The 18,283-nt window shown below is 40.8% G+C and overlaps 1 protein-coding gene across 1 annotated transcript in view; it reads left to right on the forward strand.

Moving 5' to 3' along the window:
* Positions 1 to 10,470: 10,470 nt before the first annotated feature.
* Positions 10,471 to 18,283, forward strand: part of Kcnab1 (potassium voltage-gated channel subfamily A regulatory beta subunit 1) — a 380,966-nt gene continuing 373,153 nt past the window's right edge. Inside the window, exon 1 of the mRNA XM_051157257.1 lies at positions 10,471 to 10,794. Coding sequence (XP_051013214.1) covers positions 10,520 to 10,794 — 275 coding nt within the window. The 5' untranslated portion in view covers positions 10,471 to 10,519. The remainder of the gene's footprint in view (positions 10,795 to 18,283) is intronic.

The raw sequence follows: 18,283 nt of genomic DNA on the forward strand, positions 1-18,283 counted from the left end.
CTGCCTTAATAATAATTATAGTCCTAATAATAAACATTATTAGGCCAAACTGGTAAGTTAACTGCAACATCTTCCTACTGCATTTACCTGAGAGAAAATGGCAGAAGAATCAGAGGGACAAATGCTGGTTTCTCATTTCCTTGTTTCTTTGCTGCCTCGCTATGTGTCAGGTGATGGCTGAGTTTCTGTGACTAAAGTCTTTGTTAGGTAAATCTTTTTCAGGGCTCCTTAGCTTCCTTCCTCCTTTTTCCCATCACTACTGGTTCCTATATTTCTCATAGTTCCTTACATGTTCCTTTAGCTCAGACAACGCCCAACTGATTCACTCATTTATTCTCCTTAAAGTATTCTGGGTATGCAACCTGTTTCCAGCCCCAGAAATTGACCAAGCACATCCACTCTCCACAAGTTGGTGGCTTTTCCAGTGACTTCTTCAACCTCAGAGCTGAAGTGACCTCCAACCATTACTCTTTAGGAAAAAAAATACAGGCCACGTTTAGGGAATCTCCGCAGCTTCCGTTTAGTCTAATCCCCAACCGTCCTTCCCCATCTCACCACCCAGAAGACTAGCAGATGCTGTCCCACCTGTGTTCCTGTATCCTGACACTTCATGCCCCCAAGGACCTTTATCATCCTTTTGTCCTTTCTTTCTGGAATCCTCAGCCTGAGTTTCATTGCCTTTTCCAGCAGTCAGTGTTGGTCAAGGCTTTCCCATCCTTGAGGAACATTCTCAACACCTGCTTATCCTCAGTTACACCATCCTGTTCCTTCTGTTATATCTCATCATCTACTGATGAAAAGCTGTTTGAACCTCTACAACCTCACCTTCTGTTGACCAAGAATGAAACATGTACTCTCTTTCTCTGAATGGCCTCTCTGTCTCAAAATTTCTCTTTTATCTGCTGGAAGTACCACATTTCCAGTGACTGATCAAACATTCCAACTTTAGTAAAGAATTATTATTTTTTTTCCTTTAGAAATGTATGTTTAAGAAATAAAATGGTTAGGTGACAAAATGTTTGCAAAACATGACTAATGCCAATATCCTACACTTACTTTCCAATTATAACAAAATAAACCTATGGTAGAACTAAGCTGGGCCATAAGAGCTTAATAGAGGATGCTATGGTCAGTTCTAGACACAGGACAAATGGAGTAATAGCTCATTTTGGGAGAGGAAGCAACATCGGCATCAAGAAAAGGGTGCAAGGCCGGAAGTAGGTCTTAGGTTTTGAAGCAAAGACAGTTCAAATATGAATAATCTTTATCTCTTCATGGGAGCCCTTGCTGCATTATGAAAATTTACTTGCCCTGGTTTCGGTTGTATTTTTACTGTGTTCTTTACCCTAATCCAAGGTATCTGGTAGCCACTATTTGTGATAAGAAAATCTTATATTAAAACCATAGTTATTCGTTAACTGCTATTTAATTCATATCTGAAGAGTATGTAGTTTTTATATAAAATATGGAATATTAATCATAGTGCATGGATTTTTGAAATCCATTTTGGAGGGGTGGACCTAGGAAAGTTACCAAGCTTCTTGAGATCTTTCTCAGTTTCCTCTCTGCTATTCAAAGATTGTGCATCTGCCATTCTGCTCAAGCCTTTCATCCTCTCCAGCTTTCCAAGATGTGCTCCTGCTTTTCAAAATTCTGTGTGCAAAAACAATACCTGAGAGGGGTTATTAAGAAACAGGCTTTACTCAGTAAGGCTTGTGAGTCTGTGTTGGTAATAAGCTCCCAGGTGTTGCCTGGGCATCTAGCTGTTGCTTGTGAGAACCCAAAATTCTGTGTGTTTTTACAAGGCAGGTTGAAAATCCTTAATATGAAAATTTAAACCCCCAAACCAAAATATGAAGCTGATTGATTTCCAAAACCAGGAAAATCCCATATATAACATGATCAAAGTGCAGCCACACTGAAAATATTGCACAAAACTATCTTCAACCAATGCTGACAAAATATGTAGGAGGCATAGATAAATCTTTTATATTTTAATTTCATCTCCAAGATATTTTATTATACGCACACAAATATTTTTAAATCTGATATAAAAAGCACCTTTGGTCCCATATATTTTAAATAAAGAACATACAGTTTATGTCAATGTGAGAAAAGAAAGCTAATTATCTCTGTTTGTTACAGCAATTGAAAGCCCTAGAATGTTCCCTGGCCCAGAAGCAATTCTGGAACCACTGACACTTTTGGGTCTGTCCTCTGAATTATCTTAACCTGTACCCTATGTAGCCACAGCATTTAGCACCCCATATTTTTGTAGGGGAACACCCAGATTTCCAGTCTTCCTGTTACTAACCAGCCCCAGAGAGTGTGTCCCAAACTGGGTCACAGACATTGCAGAATCAGGAGCTCCCTGGTGATATGACCTGAACTGGCAATCATAGTACAAAGTAGCTTTTATTAATCAGACAATGAAAAAATAGGCCAAATACTTCAATGTTACAGAAAAAAGCATATGTAGATGCCTTCACACATCTAAGAACCACTCTAGGTGTTAAATGGAAATAATACAATAACAGCAAGATAATTTATTGATGCCTTACAAGGTCTCAACTGCTTTATCTGAAACACCCACAAATCTCAGAGAAACAGTATAAGCCATGTTTTCCTTTTGTGCCCATGGTCACTGTGCTGGCTGGTTATATGTCAATCTGACCCAAGCTAGAATCATCTGAGAGGGGGACCTCAGCTGAGAAAAATGACTAGAAGATCAGGTTTTAGGCAAGCTTTTAGGTTATTTTCTTTATGAATGACTGGTGTGGAAGGCCCAACCCATGTGGGTGGGGCCATCCCTGCACTGGTGGTTCTGAGTTCTATAAGAAAGCAGGCTGAGCAAGCCATGAGGAACAAGCCAGTAAGCAGCACCCCTCCATAGCCTCTGCATCAGCTCCCGCCTCCAGGTTCCAGCCAGGTTTTCCTTGCTTTTGATATCTCCCGTGGACTGTGATTCACGATATGTAAGCCAAATAAACAAATGCTTTCCTCCATTTTCCTCCATGAGTATCTTGTGGTTGTGGTGTTTCATCACAGCAATAGTAATCCTAACTAAGACAGAGACTTAAAACAAATGACTTGTCAAAGTCACACGTTCACAGAAGACAGAGCTGATGGCCATTCACCTCTATCTGGTGACCATTAAATTTTCTTTTGCAAAATTAAGTGATATCTCAGTCTCCATTTACAGTAGACAACCATCTCACTAACAGTATTTGTTAATTGCATTAATAAATTCCCTTTGAGGCAATGTGATCCAATGAGCTAATATAATTAATAGAAAATATCAGTCAAAGGTACCGTCACAACACTTGCTAGGTTTACATCTTACATAAAATAGCATTTCTCTTTCTTGAGAATGGGCGAGAAACAGATTTATTTCTTTTTACAAGATATCAGGAACTATCATTGTGTCAGGGTGAGAATAATATATTAGAAATATTATTTGTTATTTGATTTTCCATTATGAGGCCAAAGAAAAATTTGAGTTTGTATCAAAAAAAGTATACAGTGTCTTCAACAATAGGGTTTTACTGTCAAGTTTTGCTGACTAGCCAAGACCAATGGCAATAGCTTGTATTGTTTGTAGAGTCTCTAGGATATCTCTGACAAATGACTTGAAGGAAGGCATCCCATACTTGGCACCAGGACATAGAAAAATCAAGCTGTTAGCAACTGGAATGTATCCTTATTATTGGCTAGTTCTCTTAGTACCAGAAAGTGCAATACAGGCTTCTGGGGACAAAAGTTATCAAAGGTCTTACCCATCTGTGAAGCCCATGGGCTGCAATAATGACTGGCCTGACAATGTATGTCCATGGGTACAATAGTGCATCAACTACTTTATGGTTGAGGCTGAACCCTGCTCCATAGGAGGAGGCTGGTGCTCTCAATTTGACCAAGAATCAATGGCTGGAGAGATCATAAACCCTAGGGGTATACCTATTACTATGATTTTGCCAAGTGGCTGTAGTATCAAACTGCCTTTTAAATGTGTATCTCTACACCCATTGATGAGTACAACTCTCAGAGCTCATCAAAGAAGACTCTTTGTGTAGCAGATAGCAATTATATGGAAACCACCAACTGTAAAAAGTGCAGACAATAAGTGTCTTCAGAGTTCTCAGTCACGCATGGGACATCTGCATCACAACCTTTCCCCCCAGACTTGTGAAACACTATGGAAGTGGAGGGTGGGGAGAGGACGGGGACAAAGAGAGCATAAGATCCAGAGGTCCAGAAGGAAACAGTGTCTTCCAGAAGAAAGGAAGTTGGGAGGGGACTTGGAGAGGTGAGGGTCAATCTGGGAGGAGTTAAGAGAGGAATGGGAGCCTAAGACAGTACAAAAGTATAATACAGTGATATATTATATGTGTATAAAATTTACAGAAAGTAATAAAATATAATGTATAATACAATATATAACAATATGTATATATGTGTGTATGTGTATATATCATGTATGTATGTATATGTATGTATAGTGAAATAAGTTTGATTTTATGCTAGGTACCAATGTATCAAACTATACCAAATCCAATTTTGACAAATAATGAACAATAGTTAACTGTCATAATCTCAATTGATACATTATAAGATATAATAGATGTAAAAGTAAGATGTTTACTATTTTTATATTTATTGAGCTCTTTCATAAGGTCATAGGTAAAAGGCTGTGAAGCAATAAAATGTTATGTAGTGGTGAGCGATAGACTGTGGTGAGTGATGGACTAAAGAAATTATCTCAGAGAGAAAAGCAAAGTAGGTAAATTCCCAGATGCTGAAGAAGAGCTTGCCCATGTATTTTTCTTTAAAAAGGATGATATCAAATCACTTTGGGACTTCAGTACCATTGGATAAATTTAAGATAACAATATAAGAATGTCTAAAACCAAGCATACAATATGCTAGGCAGCTACCTAATGTATGAGAACACACTGAGTATGTACAGGCATTTACCTTGGTTTAGTTTTAAATGTTTGAAAGGATAAGCAGAAAGCTTGCATTTTAAGGTTTTAAGAGTGCTGCAGTGAAGTTGATGACTCTGTCTGTTGAATTTAATGCACAGTAAACATATTTCCAAGTACTTCACACATGTTTTAATAAAAATTTTAAGTAAGATTATCAGTAGTGATCTGGTTACAAGTACTTCATAATAAATAAGCCCAAACTTAATGGTCATAATGAGGCAACTGAGTAATTTAGCTCATAACCTTGCCAATTTGCATTTGAGCAGGGTGTGAGCATGAAGGGCTGACTTGGAGATGTATTGTGTAGTAGACAGTCATGGGGACTATCAAAGCTGGCTCATGCAGTTAGCAGCTACTGATATCTGGGAAGGTAGCTGGGGCTGCTGGGTTAGAGCAGCTGTCTGAACTCCCCAGCATGATAATGTCAGGTGGTCACACTCCTCCAAAACAGTGGGATTCTCCCAAAGTGAACTGCCCTGGACTACTGGGTAGAAATCACACAGCCTTACCAATCTAACTGTAGATACCATATGCTATCACTTGCTCTATATTTCACTAATGAAAGCACTCAGAGCCCTAGTTAAAACCATGAGGAGGAAACCAATTCTACCCTTCAGAGAAAGGAGTGTGAAAGAAGTGAAGGGCTTTGAGTCCCACATATTAAAACAATAATAAGTAGAGGACTTTATCTAGTTTATAAATAAGGACACTAAAGCAGAGAAGTTAAGTAATATACAGATATAAATATATTTATATGTATATAGATATAAATATATAAGTAAATTCTGTATATAAAACACATATTTGTCTATTTTTATCTCAATTACTCTCTTGTATCCTTGTTCTGCCTTACTGCCATACATATTTGTGTGTGTGGATAGATATATAAATAAATAGATTGCATGTGTGGGAGTAAATATATTTGCCTTCCTGGGTCTTTTTGTTAAAATGATATCTAGTTCCATCTATTTTCCTGTAGATTAGCACAGTTTTAATGTTATTATAGATGAATACAACTCTATTGTGTAAATAGACCATGAATTTAGTTGTTGGTGGGTATCTATGCTGGTTCCATATCTTGGCTGTTGTGAACAGTGCGGCGTCCATATTTGACAGAAGTCTAGGAATGTCTGACTAGAAACTTTGTCTCCAGAGTCAGGGGAGAAGACAGCGTGGCTGCAATGGATACTGTGTTGCAAAGAGTCTTCAATGATCCAAGAGATGAAAGGCAGGGAAGACAACAAAGAAATTACAGTCTGTTGGTGCTGAACATTCCAGTGACCACTGCTTCCATGGGACTGACCCTGGTAGTTGATATCAACTGATTTGATCTGTTTCAAGTTCCATATGGATTCTTGCTCATTTCTAAGCCTAAACACACATGACTGACATTTCCCTGTACATAAGAGAGTCCGTGTGCTATGATTGTAATCATCTAATTCTTGGTTTAGATCAACTAACAACTATTAGAAGTTCTCAAAAATATTGTCATGCCATGCAGGGATGGTTTAACATACAGAAATACATCAATGTAATCCACCATATAAACAAACTGAAGGAGAAAAACCACATGATCATCTCTTTAGATGCAGAAAAAGCATTTGACAAAATTCAACACCCATTTATGTTTAAAGTTCTGGAGAGATTGGGAATACAAGGCACTTATCTAAACATAATAAAGGCTATATACAGCAAACCAATAGCCAACATTAAATTAAATGGAAAGATACTCAAGGAAGTCCCTCTAAAATCGGGGACCAGACAAGACCACCCACTTTCCCCATATCTCTTTATTATAGTTCTTGAAGTTCTAGCCAGAGCAATAAGACATCAAAAGGAGATCAAGGGAATCCAAATGGGAAAGGAAGAAGTCAAATTATCCCTATTTGCAGATGACATGATAGTGTATATAAGTGACCCCCAAAATTCCACCAGAGAACTCCTACAGCTGATAAACACCTTCAGCAAGTTGGCAGGATACAAAATAAACTCAAAAAAGTCAGTAGCTTTCCTGTATACAAATGACAAACAGGCAGAGGAAGAAATTAGAAAAACTACTCCTTTCACGATAGCCACAAATAATATAAAATATGTAGGAATAACTCTAACCAAGCAAGTGAAGGACTTATTTGAAGAAAACTTTAAACCTCTGAAGAAAGAGATCAGAAGATGGAGGGATTTACCTTGTTTGTGGATCGGGAGAATCAACATAGTAAAAATGGCCATCTTACCAAAAGCAATTTACAGATTCAATGCAATCCCTATCAAAATACCTACAAAATATTTTGAAGATATCGAAAGATCAATTCTCAAATTCATATGGAGAAATAAAAATCCCAGAATAGCAAAAACAATTCTAAACAATAAAAGATCCTCTGGAGGAATCTCCATACCTGATCTCAAGCTGTACTACAAAACAACAGTAATTAAAACATCATGGTACTGGCAAAGCAATAGGCTGGCGGATCAATGGAATCGAATTGATGACCCAGAGATGAATCCACACATATTTGCTCACTTGATTTTTGACAAAGAAGCCAAATCTATTCAATGGAAAAATGATAGCATCTTCAACAAATGGTGCTGGTCTAACTGGATGTCTACCCCTATTTGTTACCATGCACAAAACTCAAGTCCAAGTGGATTAAAGACCTCAACTTAAAACCAGAGACATTAATTCAGTTAGAGGAAAAAGTGGGGAAGAGCCTGTGACACATAGGCACAGTTGACAACTTCCTGAACAGAACACCAACAGCCCAGGCCTTAATGTCAACAATTAATAAATGGGACCTCGTGAGGCTGAGAAGCTTCTGTAAGGCAGGAGACACTGTCAGTAGAACAAAGTGACAGCCTACAGACTGGGAAAAGATCTTCACCAACCCTTCATCTGACAAAGGTCTAATATCCAAAATATATAGAGAACTCAAGAAATTAAGTACCACAAAGCCAAACAACCCAATTGCGAAATGGGGCTTGGAACTTAACAGAGAATTCTCAACAGAGGAATATCAAATGGCTGAGAAACACTTAAAGAAATGCTTGTCCTTGTTAGTCATTAGAGAAATGCAAATCAAAACGACACTGAGATTCCATCTTACACCCATCAGAATGGCTAAGATCAAACACTCAAATGACACCACATGTTGGCGAGGATGTGGAGAGAGAGGAACACTCCTTCATTGTTGATGGGAAAGCAAACTAGTACAACCACTTTGGAAAGCTATCTGATGCTTTCTCAGAAAAATAGGAATAGGGCTTCCTCAAGACCCAGCTATCCCACTCCTTGGAATATACCCAGAAAATGCCCTACCACACAACAGGGACATATGCTCAACTATGTTCATAGCTGCTTTATACATAATAGCCAGAACATGGAAACAGCCTAAGTGTCCCTCAGTAGAAGAATGGACTAAGAAACTGGTACATTTACACTATGGAATACTACTCAGCTATTTAAAAAAAGGAATTCCCGAAATTTGTGGACAAATGGATTGATCTAGAAATTATCATAATGAATGAGTTCACCCAGAAGCAAAAAGAGACAAACGATATATACTCACTTATATCAAGACACTAGTCCAAAAGATACGTCCCTTGAAAAACCTTACTTACCAGGAAAGTGGGTCAGAGGAGAAGACATCCTATTGAGGCTTTAGGTGAAAGTAGCATGGAAGAATGGGGAAATAGTAGGCTCCAGAGGGTCCTGGAAACCTACAAGAAGAACTTTATGACAGGCAGATCTGGGTCCTGGGGTCCTCCTCAAACTAAGGCACTAGCCAAGGAGAATATAGGCAGTAAGCCTCGAACTCCTACCAAGACCTAGCCAACGAACATGATATTTTCCACCGTTGAGTGGAGAGTGAGATCTGACTCTCACACAAACTCTGGTGCCCCTTTTCTGACCACGTCCCCTGGATGGGGAGGCCTGGTGGCACTCAGAGGAAAGATAGCAAGTTACCAAGAAGATACTCGATATTCTAAGAGCATATATAGGGGGAGGAGGTCCCCCTCAATCACAGACATAGGGGAGGGGAGAAGGGGGGAAGTAGAAGGGAGGGAGGAATAAGAGGAAACAAGGGAAGGGCTAACAATCGAGATGTAATATGAATAAATTAATAATAAAAAATAAAATAAAAAGGTTCACTCAAAAAAAAATATTGCTATGCTTCTGAGGAGCTAAAGCTTCCATCTATCTCTTCCTTCCTTCCCTCTCCTGCCTCCTCAGAGCCTGTACGGCCTTGTTGTACCTCAATGAGTTTAACCTGTGGTTTGTTATAAACTGGAAAATTCACATATACCCCCAAGCTCAGACAGGAGGAACTGAGGATGATTAGGGGAGCCAGGGGTTAATAATATCAAACAACTTAGTAACGGCAACCTTGAGTGAGCACGGATATCACAGATAGCACGGATCCTCTGAGCTAAAATAAAATGTAGGTCGTATATCCTTGAGTAAGCTTGGGTCTCATCCAGGTGTCTTAGTCAGAAAGGTTAAATGTCCCTTTTTTCTTTGGACATAGTTTTTATATGCACTTACCATACATAGGCACAGGCACACACAAACACCCATGCGCACACACAGGCTCCTGTTCCTTTCTCCAACTCTGGCTGCAAATCCAATTATAAGATGTTTTTCATGCCTTCCATGGGTTATAAGAATCCGAAGGGTCAGTTGTTGAAATCAGCTGTGGTGGGCTTACTGTTTTTACAGAAGGAATAAAAAAACCCCACTTCATATGTTACATGGTTCCATTGCATTCAGAGAGCCTTCTCCTTCTAATGGAATGTGAAGGAGACCCAACATTTCACTTTACAGATTAGCCAAAAGGTTAGGTAACCTGTTTCATACATTAACTCTGTTTTTGTATTGCAGGAAATTCACATTAAAACTTTCAAAACTCTGAAAAGGGCAGATAAGCCTCAAGAAGGCTCTTTTTTTTTTTTTTTTTTTAAATACAACTCTAATGTGTCGATGAAACATAATGTACCCAAATCTTACTGTCTAAAGTAAAAGTTACCATAGTTCCTATGGTAATCCCCCTGAGGAGCAGTCATAGGGGAGGAGACTAAGGGGAAAATGGGAGGGAGGGAAGAATGGAAGGATACAAGGGATGGGATAACCATTGAGATGTAACAAGAATAAATTAATAAAAAAAAATGGAACTGACAAAAAAATAAAATGATAAAAAAAAGTTACCATAGTTGAATGAACTCATACTCCTAGCTTATAAAGAATATTGCAACATAAAATTTAAAATTACAAAGTTTTGGAGACTTGTTCTTGAATTTCCATGTTCCAAGAAGTGACAGGTAGTGACCGCCTTACCCCTCTGCCAGGAAACCTTAGAGGCAGATAGCCTTTCATCCCAAGCGCAGCAGGCTCAGTTACAGGTCCGTGGCAGGATAAGGTTAAGGTGGGTGGCGCAGGGGAGGGGGTGGGCAGAGCAGAGGAGGGAGGCTGAAGTAGAAATCAATTCAAATTACTTTGATGACAGTCGCTTAGCGTCTTCCCTGAAAGGCAGGCAGGGACTTCCAGTATGCTGGCAGCCCGCACAGGCGCTGCAGGGAGTCAGATCTCCGATGACAACAGCAAGTTCAGAAAGCAGTCTGGCCTTTCCTCAGCGGGGAAAGACAAGTCTCCCAAGAAAGCCCCCGAGAATGTCAAAGACAGCAGCTCCAGCCCCTCGGGGCAAAGCCAGCTCAGGGCACGGCAGCTGGCCTTGCTGCGGGAAGTGGAGATGAACTGGTACCTGAAACTCTGTGAGCTGTCGAGCGAGCATACTACTGCGCACACCACCGGGATGCCACACAGGTGAGTGCGCTGCTGCGATGGGGGACTCCCGGGGAGGGATTTGGAGAGCTGTGTGTTGAGTTCCTTCCCAGGCTGTGAAATCTTAGCAGCTGCTCTCATGGATGCCTGATCCTTGAGGACATGTACATCCGAAGGCAGAAACTTGGTGCAATAGGAACAAGGCTCTCTGGATTAAGACTCAGAAAACATCATTTGTAAAGCCAACAGTGTGCTAATCGGAGGTTGTAGAAAAAAAAAGGTTCCTTCCCCCAAAGAACAAAATACTATGGCAGTCTACCTGTATTTCCTTTGCCTTGGGAAGTAGGACAAGAGAGCAGGGCTCTTTCCCGCTGTTTAGAAAGTGGATAGTTGAATAGGGGGAACTTGCTGGATTCAGGTGGTTCAAGAGGGGTGCTGGCTAGCAGGTTGTACTGACGACCATATACCTTGATAGTTGGGACTGATAACAGCGTGAGAAAAAGGCGCTTTTTAAAAAGATGTAAGGCAATTTCTTGTTTTTCTTGGATTTTCTGTTCTTTCCTCGGCTTCACACTTTGGTAAGGAAAGATAGTTTCAGTAAACCCTCTGCAGCAAGGCAGCCCGGACTGAGTAATGTCTGGAGTCCTGAAGCCCAAGTGTGCTCATTTCCTATCATCTGTATTAGGAAACCTCTTAGGAAATAGAGATACATTTGCAAGTAAAGCTATTGTAAGATGAGCCCAGAATAGTTCTCATTAAAAAGTAATAAAAATTCATTAGAAAAAAATCCTTAATGAAATACTTAAAATGTCTCTTGTTAAGACTACAACATACTAAATCAAAACACCCAGCAGCATGCTTTTAGCACCTTCCAAGTTTGTGTGTGTGGTGTGTGATGTGATGTGTGTGTGTATGTGTGTGTGTAGGTGTGTGTGACTGTGTACCAGGCAGTGTATGTTGCAGGTCTATGATAAGTATTGTCTACGTGTGTGTATGTGATTATCTTTGTATATGTTGTATGTGTGTGATGTGTGTTTGTGGTGCGAGTGTGTTGGTATGTGTGCTGCAGGTGTGGAAGGAAGCCAGAGCTGGACATCAGGTTGCTTCCTCTGTCACTCTCCTCCTTAGTGCACTGAGACAGGATCTCTCACTGTGCCAGCCGCTTGTCATTTTGACTAGGCTGACTGTCCAGGGAGCTGTGAGGATGCGCTTGTCTTGGCCCCACAATCATGAGGTTACAGGCACTCATGGCCCACCCAACATTTTATATGGGTGCTGGGGTTAGAACTCAGGTCTGAACACTTGCAGAGCCAATGCTCTTACCCAGTGAGCCTTTTTTCCAGCTTCCATTGCTATATTTCTAGTTCAAAAAAGGATATTCCAGGGCAATAGCTAAAGCAACTGAATTAGAAAGTGCATATACCCTAGAAACTTGGATAACACAATTCAAAATGCCTCAACATACTTGCATCTCCCTCCTTTCTATGGCAATAAAAAACACATATTTCCAAATGTAAGTCACTATTGTAAAACTCAGCACTTACAATATTGGATGAGTCAGGCACAGTGGTGCACGCCTGTAATCCCAGCACTCGGGAAGGCACTCAAATCTCTGTGGGTCTGAGGCCAGCCTGGTCTACAAAATGAGTCCAGGACAGCCAAGGCTACACAGAGAAGCTGTCTCAAAAAACCAAAGGAAAAAACATAGAATGAAATAACTTTGAGAAATGTCTGGAGAATAGACTTAGTGTTTACAGCCAGGGTGACTTGTCTGGTATCTTGTATAATTTTTGGTACCTGCACTTGGTGTGGGTGTCTCAAGGAAGGGACAGTCTCATTTAAGGAAGGCTTGAGGGAGCTGGCCCCACTAGAAATTCACCTCCTTACATAACCTGAATCCCAAATCATTATGTATCTCTTATGTCTATAAAGCTATTATTACAGAGCCTCAGGGGAGATAAGTGACAAGAGAAATCCCAGATAATGGTTTCTTTCCCTAACATATATTTTGACTTACACTAAGCCTGCAACTTTCCATAAGGTGAATAATACAAGACCACAAAAAGTCCCTGCTGTCATCTGACACTGAAGAAGCAGTTACCAAGTCAGACTGACACATCAGTTAAGACAATGAGGTTTAGTGAGAAATTTGGGGGAGAAAAATACATCACTGCTCTTTACTGCTCTACTTAAATAATAACTGACCCTGTTGTCAGAAAAGCCTGGGTAAGACATGATTGGAGATTATTCTAATTTTCAGGGCAATGCCATTTAACCATTGGCTGGCACCGGCCGTGTGTGCCCTTGCTTAGTGAGTATTGAAAGAGTCCTATCTACTGAATATCATCAGAACAGAAGATGCCCATCCATCCTTTATTTTGCAATATGATTGTTTCCAGGAAACATATAGTTGGCATGTAGTTCAATCCTAACTTAGATGAACCTGCTGAAGATCTCCGAGTTTGCGTAGCTCAGAAGACCGAGGCCACTCTTTGCCAGCTTCCTGCCTTTGTAAACGCCACTAGGGGGAGCACCCAGTTCTGATGAGTATCCTGAACAATGACTAATTAGACAATATTTCACATTTTAATGCTCAGGTTGGAATTCAGATCCCTGAGTCACCCAAGTATTTTGATTAGCTGTTTGGAATCTATGGGAAGTTCTTATGGACTTGCAATGTGTTTTCCTCAAATAGTTTGGCTCTCATGTGACATTTTCTCTTTAGACTGGTACATAGATGATATAAACGTGCCTAGCCTTTAAATAAAATAACTGAACTGTTTTGCCTCTGTGACACATCGTGTATCAGGCCGAACTTGAAATGTGTTAAGGGGAACTTAAACATGCTACATAATTGTCACCGAGAATTCGAGGACTTGGTGAAACAGTATGACACTGATTCACTTCCTGGGAGGACCGAGTTAAAATATTGCATAGCAAATTAATTCTAGCTCCTGTTGGATTGCTTCATACCCAGATCCCACAACAACCTATATTGTAAATGAACTGATCAGCGTTAGAAGTGGCAGCAGGGCTCATAACTATAACTATAACTGTATAGTTATAACTATAGCTGTAAGGACCAGGACAGGGAACACATATGTAAGAGTAGCCCTGTTCCTTTTTCTGGGATATATATGTACATGAGGTCATGTAATACAACAATCTAATACAATTTGCTTAATATAGACCGGTTGTCCATTTCGGAGCTGCCTGATGACAGTGATACTGGGTGTGGCTCTTATCTGTGGCAGCTCATGACTTGCCTAACAAAGGAGAATGGAACAGGGGCCAGAGTTCTGGAATTAGAGGCAAAATGCCTCTTTTTCTCGTTGCTGAATAGGATACCAGTTACTTTGGTTTGCTTGCTTGTTTGTTTACCTGTTTTCTGTCTATCTGACAAAAGCTTGAGTCATCTGGGAAGAGGGAACCTTAGGGCTTTGGGCACTGAGTGGGGCATTTCCTCTTTGGTGATGGATGTGGGAGGGCCCAGCTCATGTGGGCCAACTGAGCACGCCATGGGAAGAAGCCAGTAAGCCTCACTCCTGGTGGTTCTGCTTTAGTTCACGCCTCCAAGGTTGCTGTTTTGAGCTCCTGGCCTAGCTTCCCACAGCAATAGTTTCTGAGGTAAAACTGTAAGTCAAACAAGTCCTTTTCTCCTCAAAATGATTTTAGTCAATGTTTTGTCATAGCAATAGGGAAGGATACCATGTAATTGTGAACATGACTTTAAAATTTTTTTACTTATTATTTCAAAATAAAATTTCTGAACACAGAAGTAACCTTTGAACTTTGCAGAATGTTGTGTATATATATATGCAAGCAAGAGAGCCAGGAGATAGTTCAGTTGACACAGTGTTTGACACAAGAGCATGAGAACCTGTGTTAGTCTCCCAAGCACAAATGTAAGACAATGCTGAGCCAGAAGCACACTTCCTCAGCTCTGGACAGGGGGGAGACAGGATAACTCCTGGCCCTTGCTGGACATCCAGCCTAGTCAGTGAGTTCCAGATCCAGGGAGAGACTGTTTCAAAACCTAAGCATGGGGCTGAGCAGGTCACCAAGTGAAGAAAGGTGCTTGCTTTACAAACATGAGGATTTGAGTCTGGTACCCAGCACCCATGTAAAAGTCTGCACGGCTGCACATGCGTGTAATCCCAGTAGGGAGGTAGGACAGAGACAAAGAGGAACAAAGACGGGCAAATGCTGAAAGCTCACTGGCCAGCCAGGCTAGCCTAGTAAAAGTGAGATGCTAGTTCAATAAGAGATGCTATCTCAGAGCAACAAGATAGAAAATAATGCAGGGAAGACACCCAACTTCCTGCTCCTTTTGTGGTCAAAGAAATAGAAACTCAGAAAGTTAACTAACTTACTTAACTATCTGTTGAAATACAAAACTCAATGGCTTCATGGCCTGGCAAGATGGTTCAGTGGGTAGAGTTGTTTGCTGGTAAGACTGATGACCGCAGTTCGATCTCTGAGACCCACGTGGAAAGAGTACTGATCTTGTAGGTTGCCTGCTGACCACCACACATGTACTTGACACCCCACCCTCACCCCACACAATAAATGAATACAAAGTAGAAAAGGGAAATATTGGGGGCAGAAGGGTTCAAGCAGATCGTAGAGTGATAAAGATGAAAAAGAGGACAGAGGAAGAGTTACAAAGGGTTAACTTTGTGTTAAGAGTTAATACAAAGTATGTATGCATAAGCTACATAGGAACCCATGATCTTGCAACTCCAGTAAAAATATAATAAAGGGAATGATAGAACACATATGCTATGAAAGAATAGGAGGGGAATATGGGAAGCTAAAGATTTTGGGGAGGGATGTGTGGATGGGGCAGAGAGCTGAGGGAAAGGAAAAGAGAGAAAGATGGTGGGTTAACCAAGACAAGATGTATTAAGAAGCCATATAGAACCCTACTAGTCTGGAAGCTAAGTAAAGATGCGCTTATTTGAAAGGAATCTGAACAGAGATACCTCATATTGGTGAAAAATGCTGGTCCCAGAGACATTATTAAATGAAAATTATAGTGTCAGGCACTGGTTACTCTGCTATGAGTCATTGGCCAGGAAGGCCTAGGGGCACCCCCAAACAATATAGGCTATTCACATCACTTTTGGTTACCCACTGAATTAGATAGGATGACGTAATTGCTGAATACACCACACACTTTGGTTGCAGCACATAGAAATTAATCTTGAACTAACTAGGAAACTCTTTGCTTGCTGGCTAACTTTCATAGTTCTGTAAGGAGCTATTTTCTGTTAGGGGAGAAAAGACATCAGTGGTCTTTTCATTGGATCCTGCATATTACTGATTTATCCTCATGATGTGCCCACTACCCAAAGTGAAAAGGTGCAGTGCCGGGTGTGATGGTTTGAGTGAGAATGACTCCATGAGCTCATATATTTGAATACTTGGTCCCCAGTTGGTGGAACTGTTTGGGAAAGACTAGGAGGTGTAGCCTTGATGGAGGAGTTGTGTCACTGGGGTAAGCTTTAATATTTCAAAAGACCCATGCCATTCTGAGCCTAGTTTTCTCTGCCTTCTGCTTTTGGATCAAGATATAAGCTCTTAGCTGTTTCTGCTACCATGTCCTTGCTCCAGCATCATGGACTGTAACCCTTTGAAACTGTAAGCCTCAAAAGAAATGTGTTTTACATATGTGGGGGTGGGGGGGCTTGGTCATGGAGTTTTGTCATAGCAATAGAACAGTAACTAAGACAAGGAGCAACTAACTGCCCTCTTGATTAGATTTTAGGCCTGCTGCACAGGAGGGAAACATGGCCAAAACCCACGGCTATGCCAACCACATGCCCTAGGGGAGAATTTATTGATGTTGTTTTTCTAAATGGTTGTATTATTAAGCTGCCTTCAAAATGCTTGTTTTTATGCGGTATGGTTTGCTTTCTGTTGCTTTAATAAAACGACCAAAAACAAGTTGGAGAGGAAAAGTCTGTTTGCCTTATAGGTTGAAATTTATCATCAAGAAATGGCCAAAACAGGAGGCAGGAACCTGAGGCAAGAACCGAAGGAGAGGCCACAGGGGAATGCTGCTTACAGGCTTGTTCCTTGAGCTCACATTCATCTACCTTTCTTATATCCCCCAGGACCATCAGCTCAATGGTGGTTCCATCCACAGTAGCTTGGGCCCTCCCATATCTATCATTAATCAAGGAAATGCCCCAGAGACTTGCCCATGGGCCAATCTAATTGAGGCTTTTCTCAGCTGACATTTCTTCCTCAGATGACTCTAAATTGGATCAAGTTGACAAAAACTAAGCAGCATCCTATGCGTAGATTTGTACTGTCCCCAGCCTTTGTCATAGAAGTTTCTTATTGCAATGGGCAGTGGGTCAACATAGAGACCCATGACCATGAAATGTGTAGAGACTGAGGCACTGTGAGTGCTCAGCTGCAGGTAAGACCTCTATATCAACTTTCTCCATTATCACTCACCACCAAGGCTCAAGGAACATCCCAGAAGTGGAGGCAGAAGGAATGTAAGATCCAGACAACTGGGAGGGGTGTTATGAAAAGCTGTCCTATGGCTATGGTATGGTTGCTACACACATATGAAGCCACAACGCAAGACCTGCAAAGATCAAGCCATCATGGAGGGGCAAAGGGACTCTCAGGCCCAAACTGAAGAGCCAATGGATGTTGACGGCTGATGGGGGATGGAGAGCCACTTTTATTTAAGACTATTGCCACCATTAGGTTCCCCATGCCCATTACATGACTCCCCACCTTGTGTGCCTATGGGCAGCACTAATTGGACACAGAGATAAAACTAACTAAATAACTTTTAAAAGGAGGTCATGAACTTGGGAGTGTCCTGGAAGGACTTAGAGGAAAGTGGGTAGGGGTGAGTATGATCAAGATGCATTGTTTACACGTACAAAATTTTCAGGGGATAAATTTAAGATATCATTCTTTTGAAAAGAAGATGACTGCCATTGTAAGCTAGTATGGTAAGACAAGTGAATTAAAACGCAAATGATTTGCAAGAAGAATGCATATTGTTTTCATACTTTGTTTGCTCAGAACTGAGAAGTAACCCATATTATGTGTCGTCTATGTGGCTAAGGCTTACAAAAACTACTAAGAGTGAGTGACTCGAAGGGTTCATGGCAAGAATGTGTGTTCCACCCAGTACCTGAGTGCTTCACACCCTGTTTTGTACAATTAAGATTCCTTCAGCTATTTAGGGGAGTACCATCCTCCTGAGCAAAAGTGAATTGGGGTTAGAATACGAAGAGGTTTTAAATACTAGCAGTATTAACATTCCAAGCCAGATCACCCTGAACCTATTGGGAAGTACCGGAGATGTTCAGTATTCACCACGTAATCATGTGGGTGAAAATTTAGTTATAGCATTCTGATGGAGATTTCACCTTCTGAACTCATATTCCTTATGGTCTAGGACAGCAGTTGACTGAGCTGCATCCTAATGTTGCTCTCCCTGTTATCAGAACCACAGGAATTCCCAGAGTTTGTTCACTTCTATAGGTTTCCAGAA

The sequence above is a fragment of the Acomys russatus genome, chromosome 15 (genome assembly GCF_903995435.1).
Source record: "Acomys russatus chromosome 15, mAcoRus1.1, whole genome shotgun sequence".
NCBI classification, from domain to species: domain Eukaryota; kingdom Metazoa; phylum Chordata; class Mammalia; order Rodentia; family Muridae; genus Acomys; species Acomys russatus.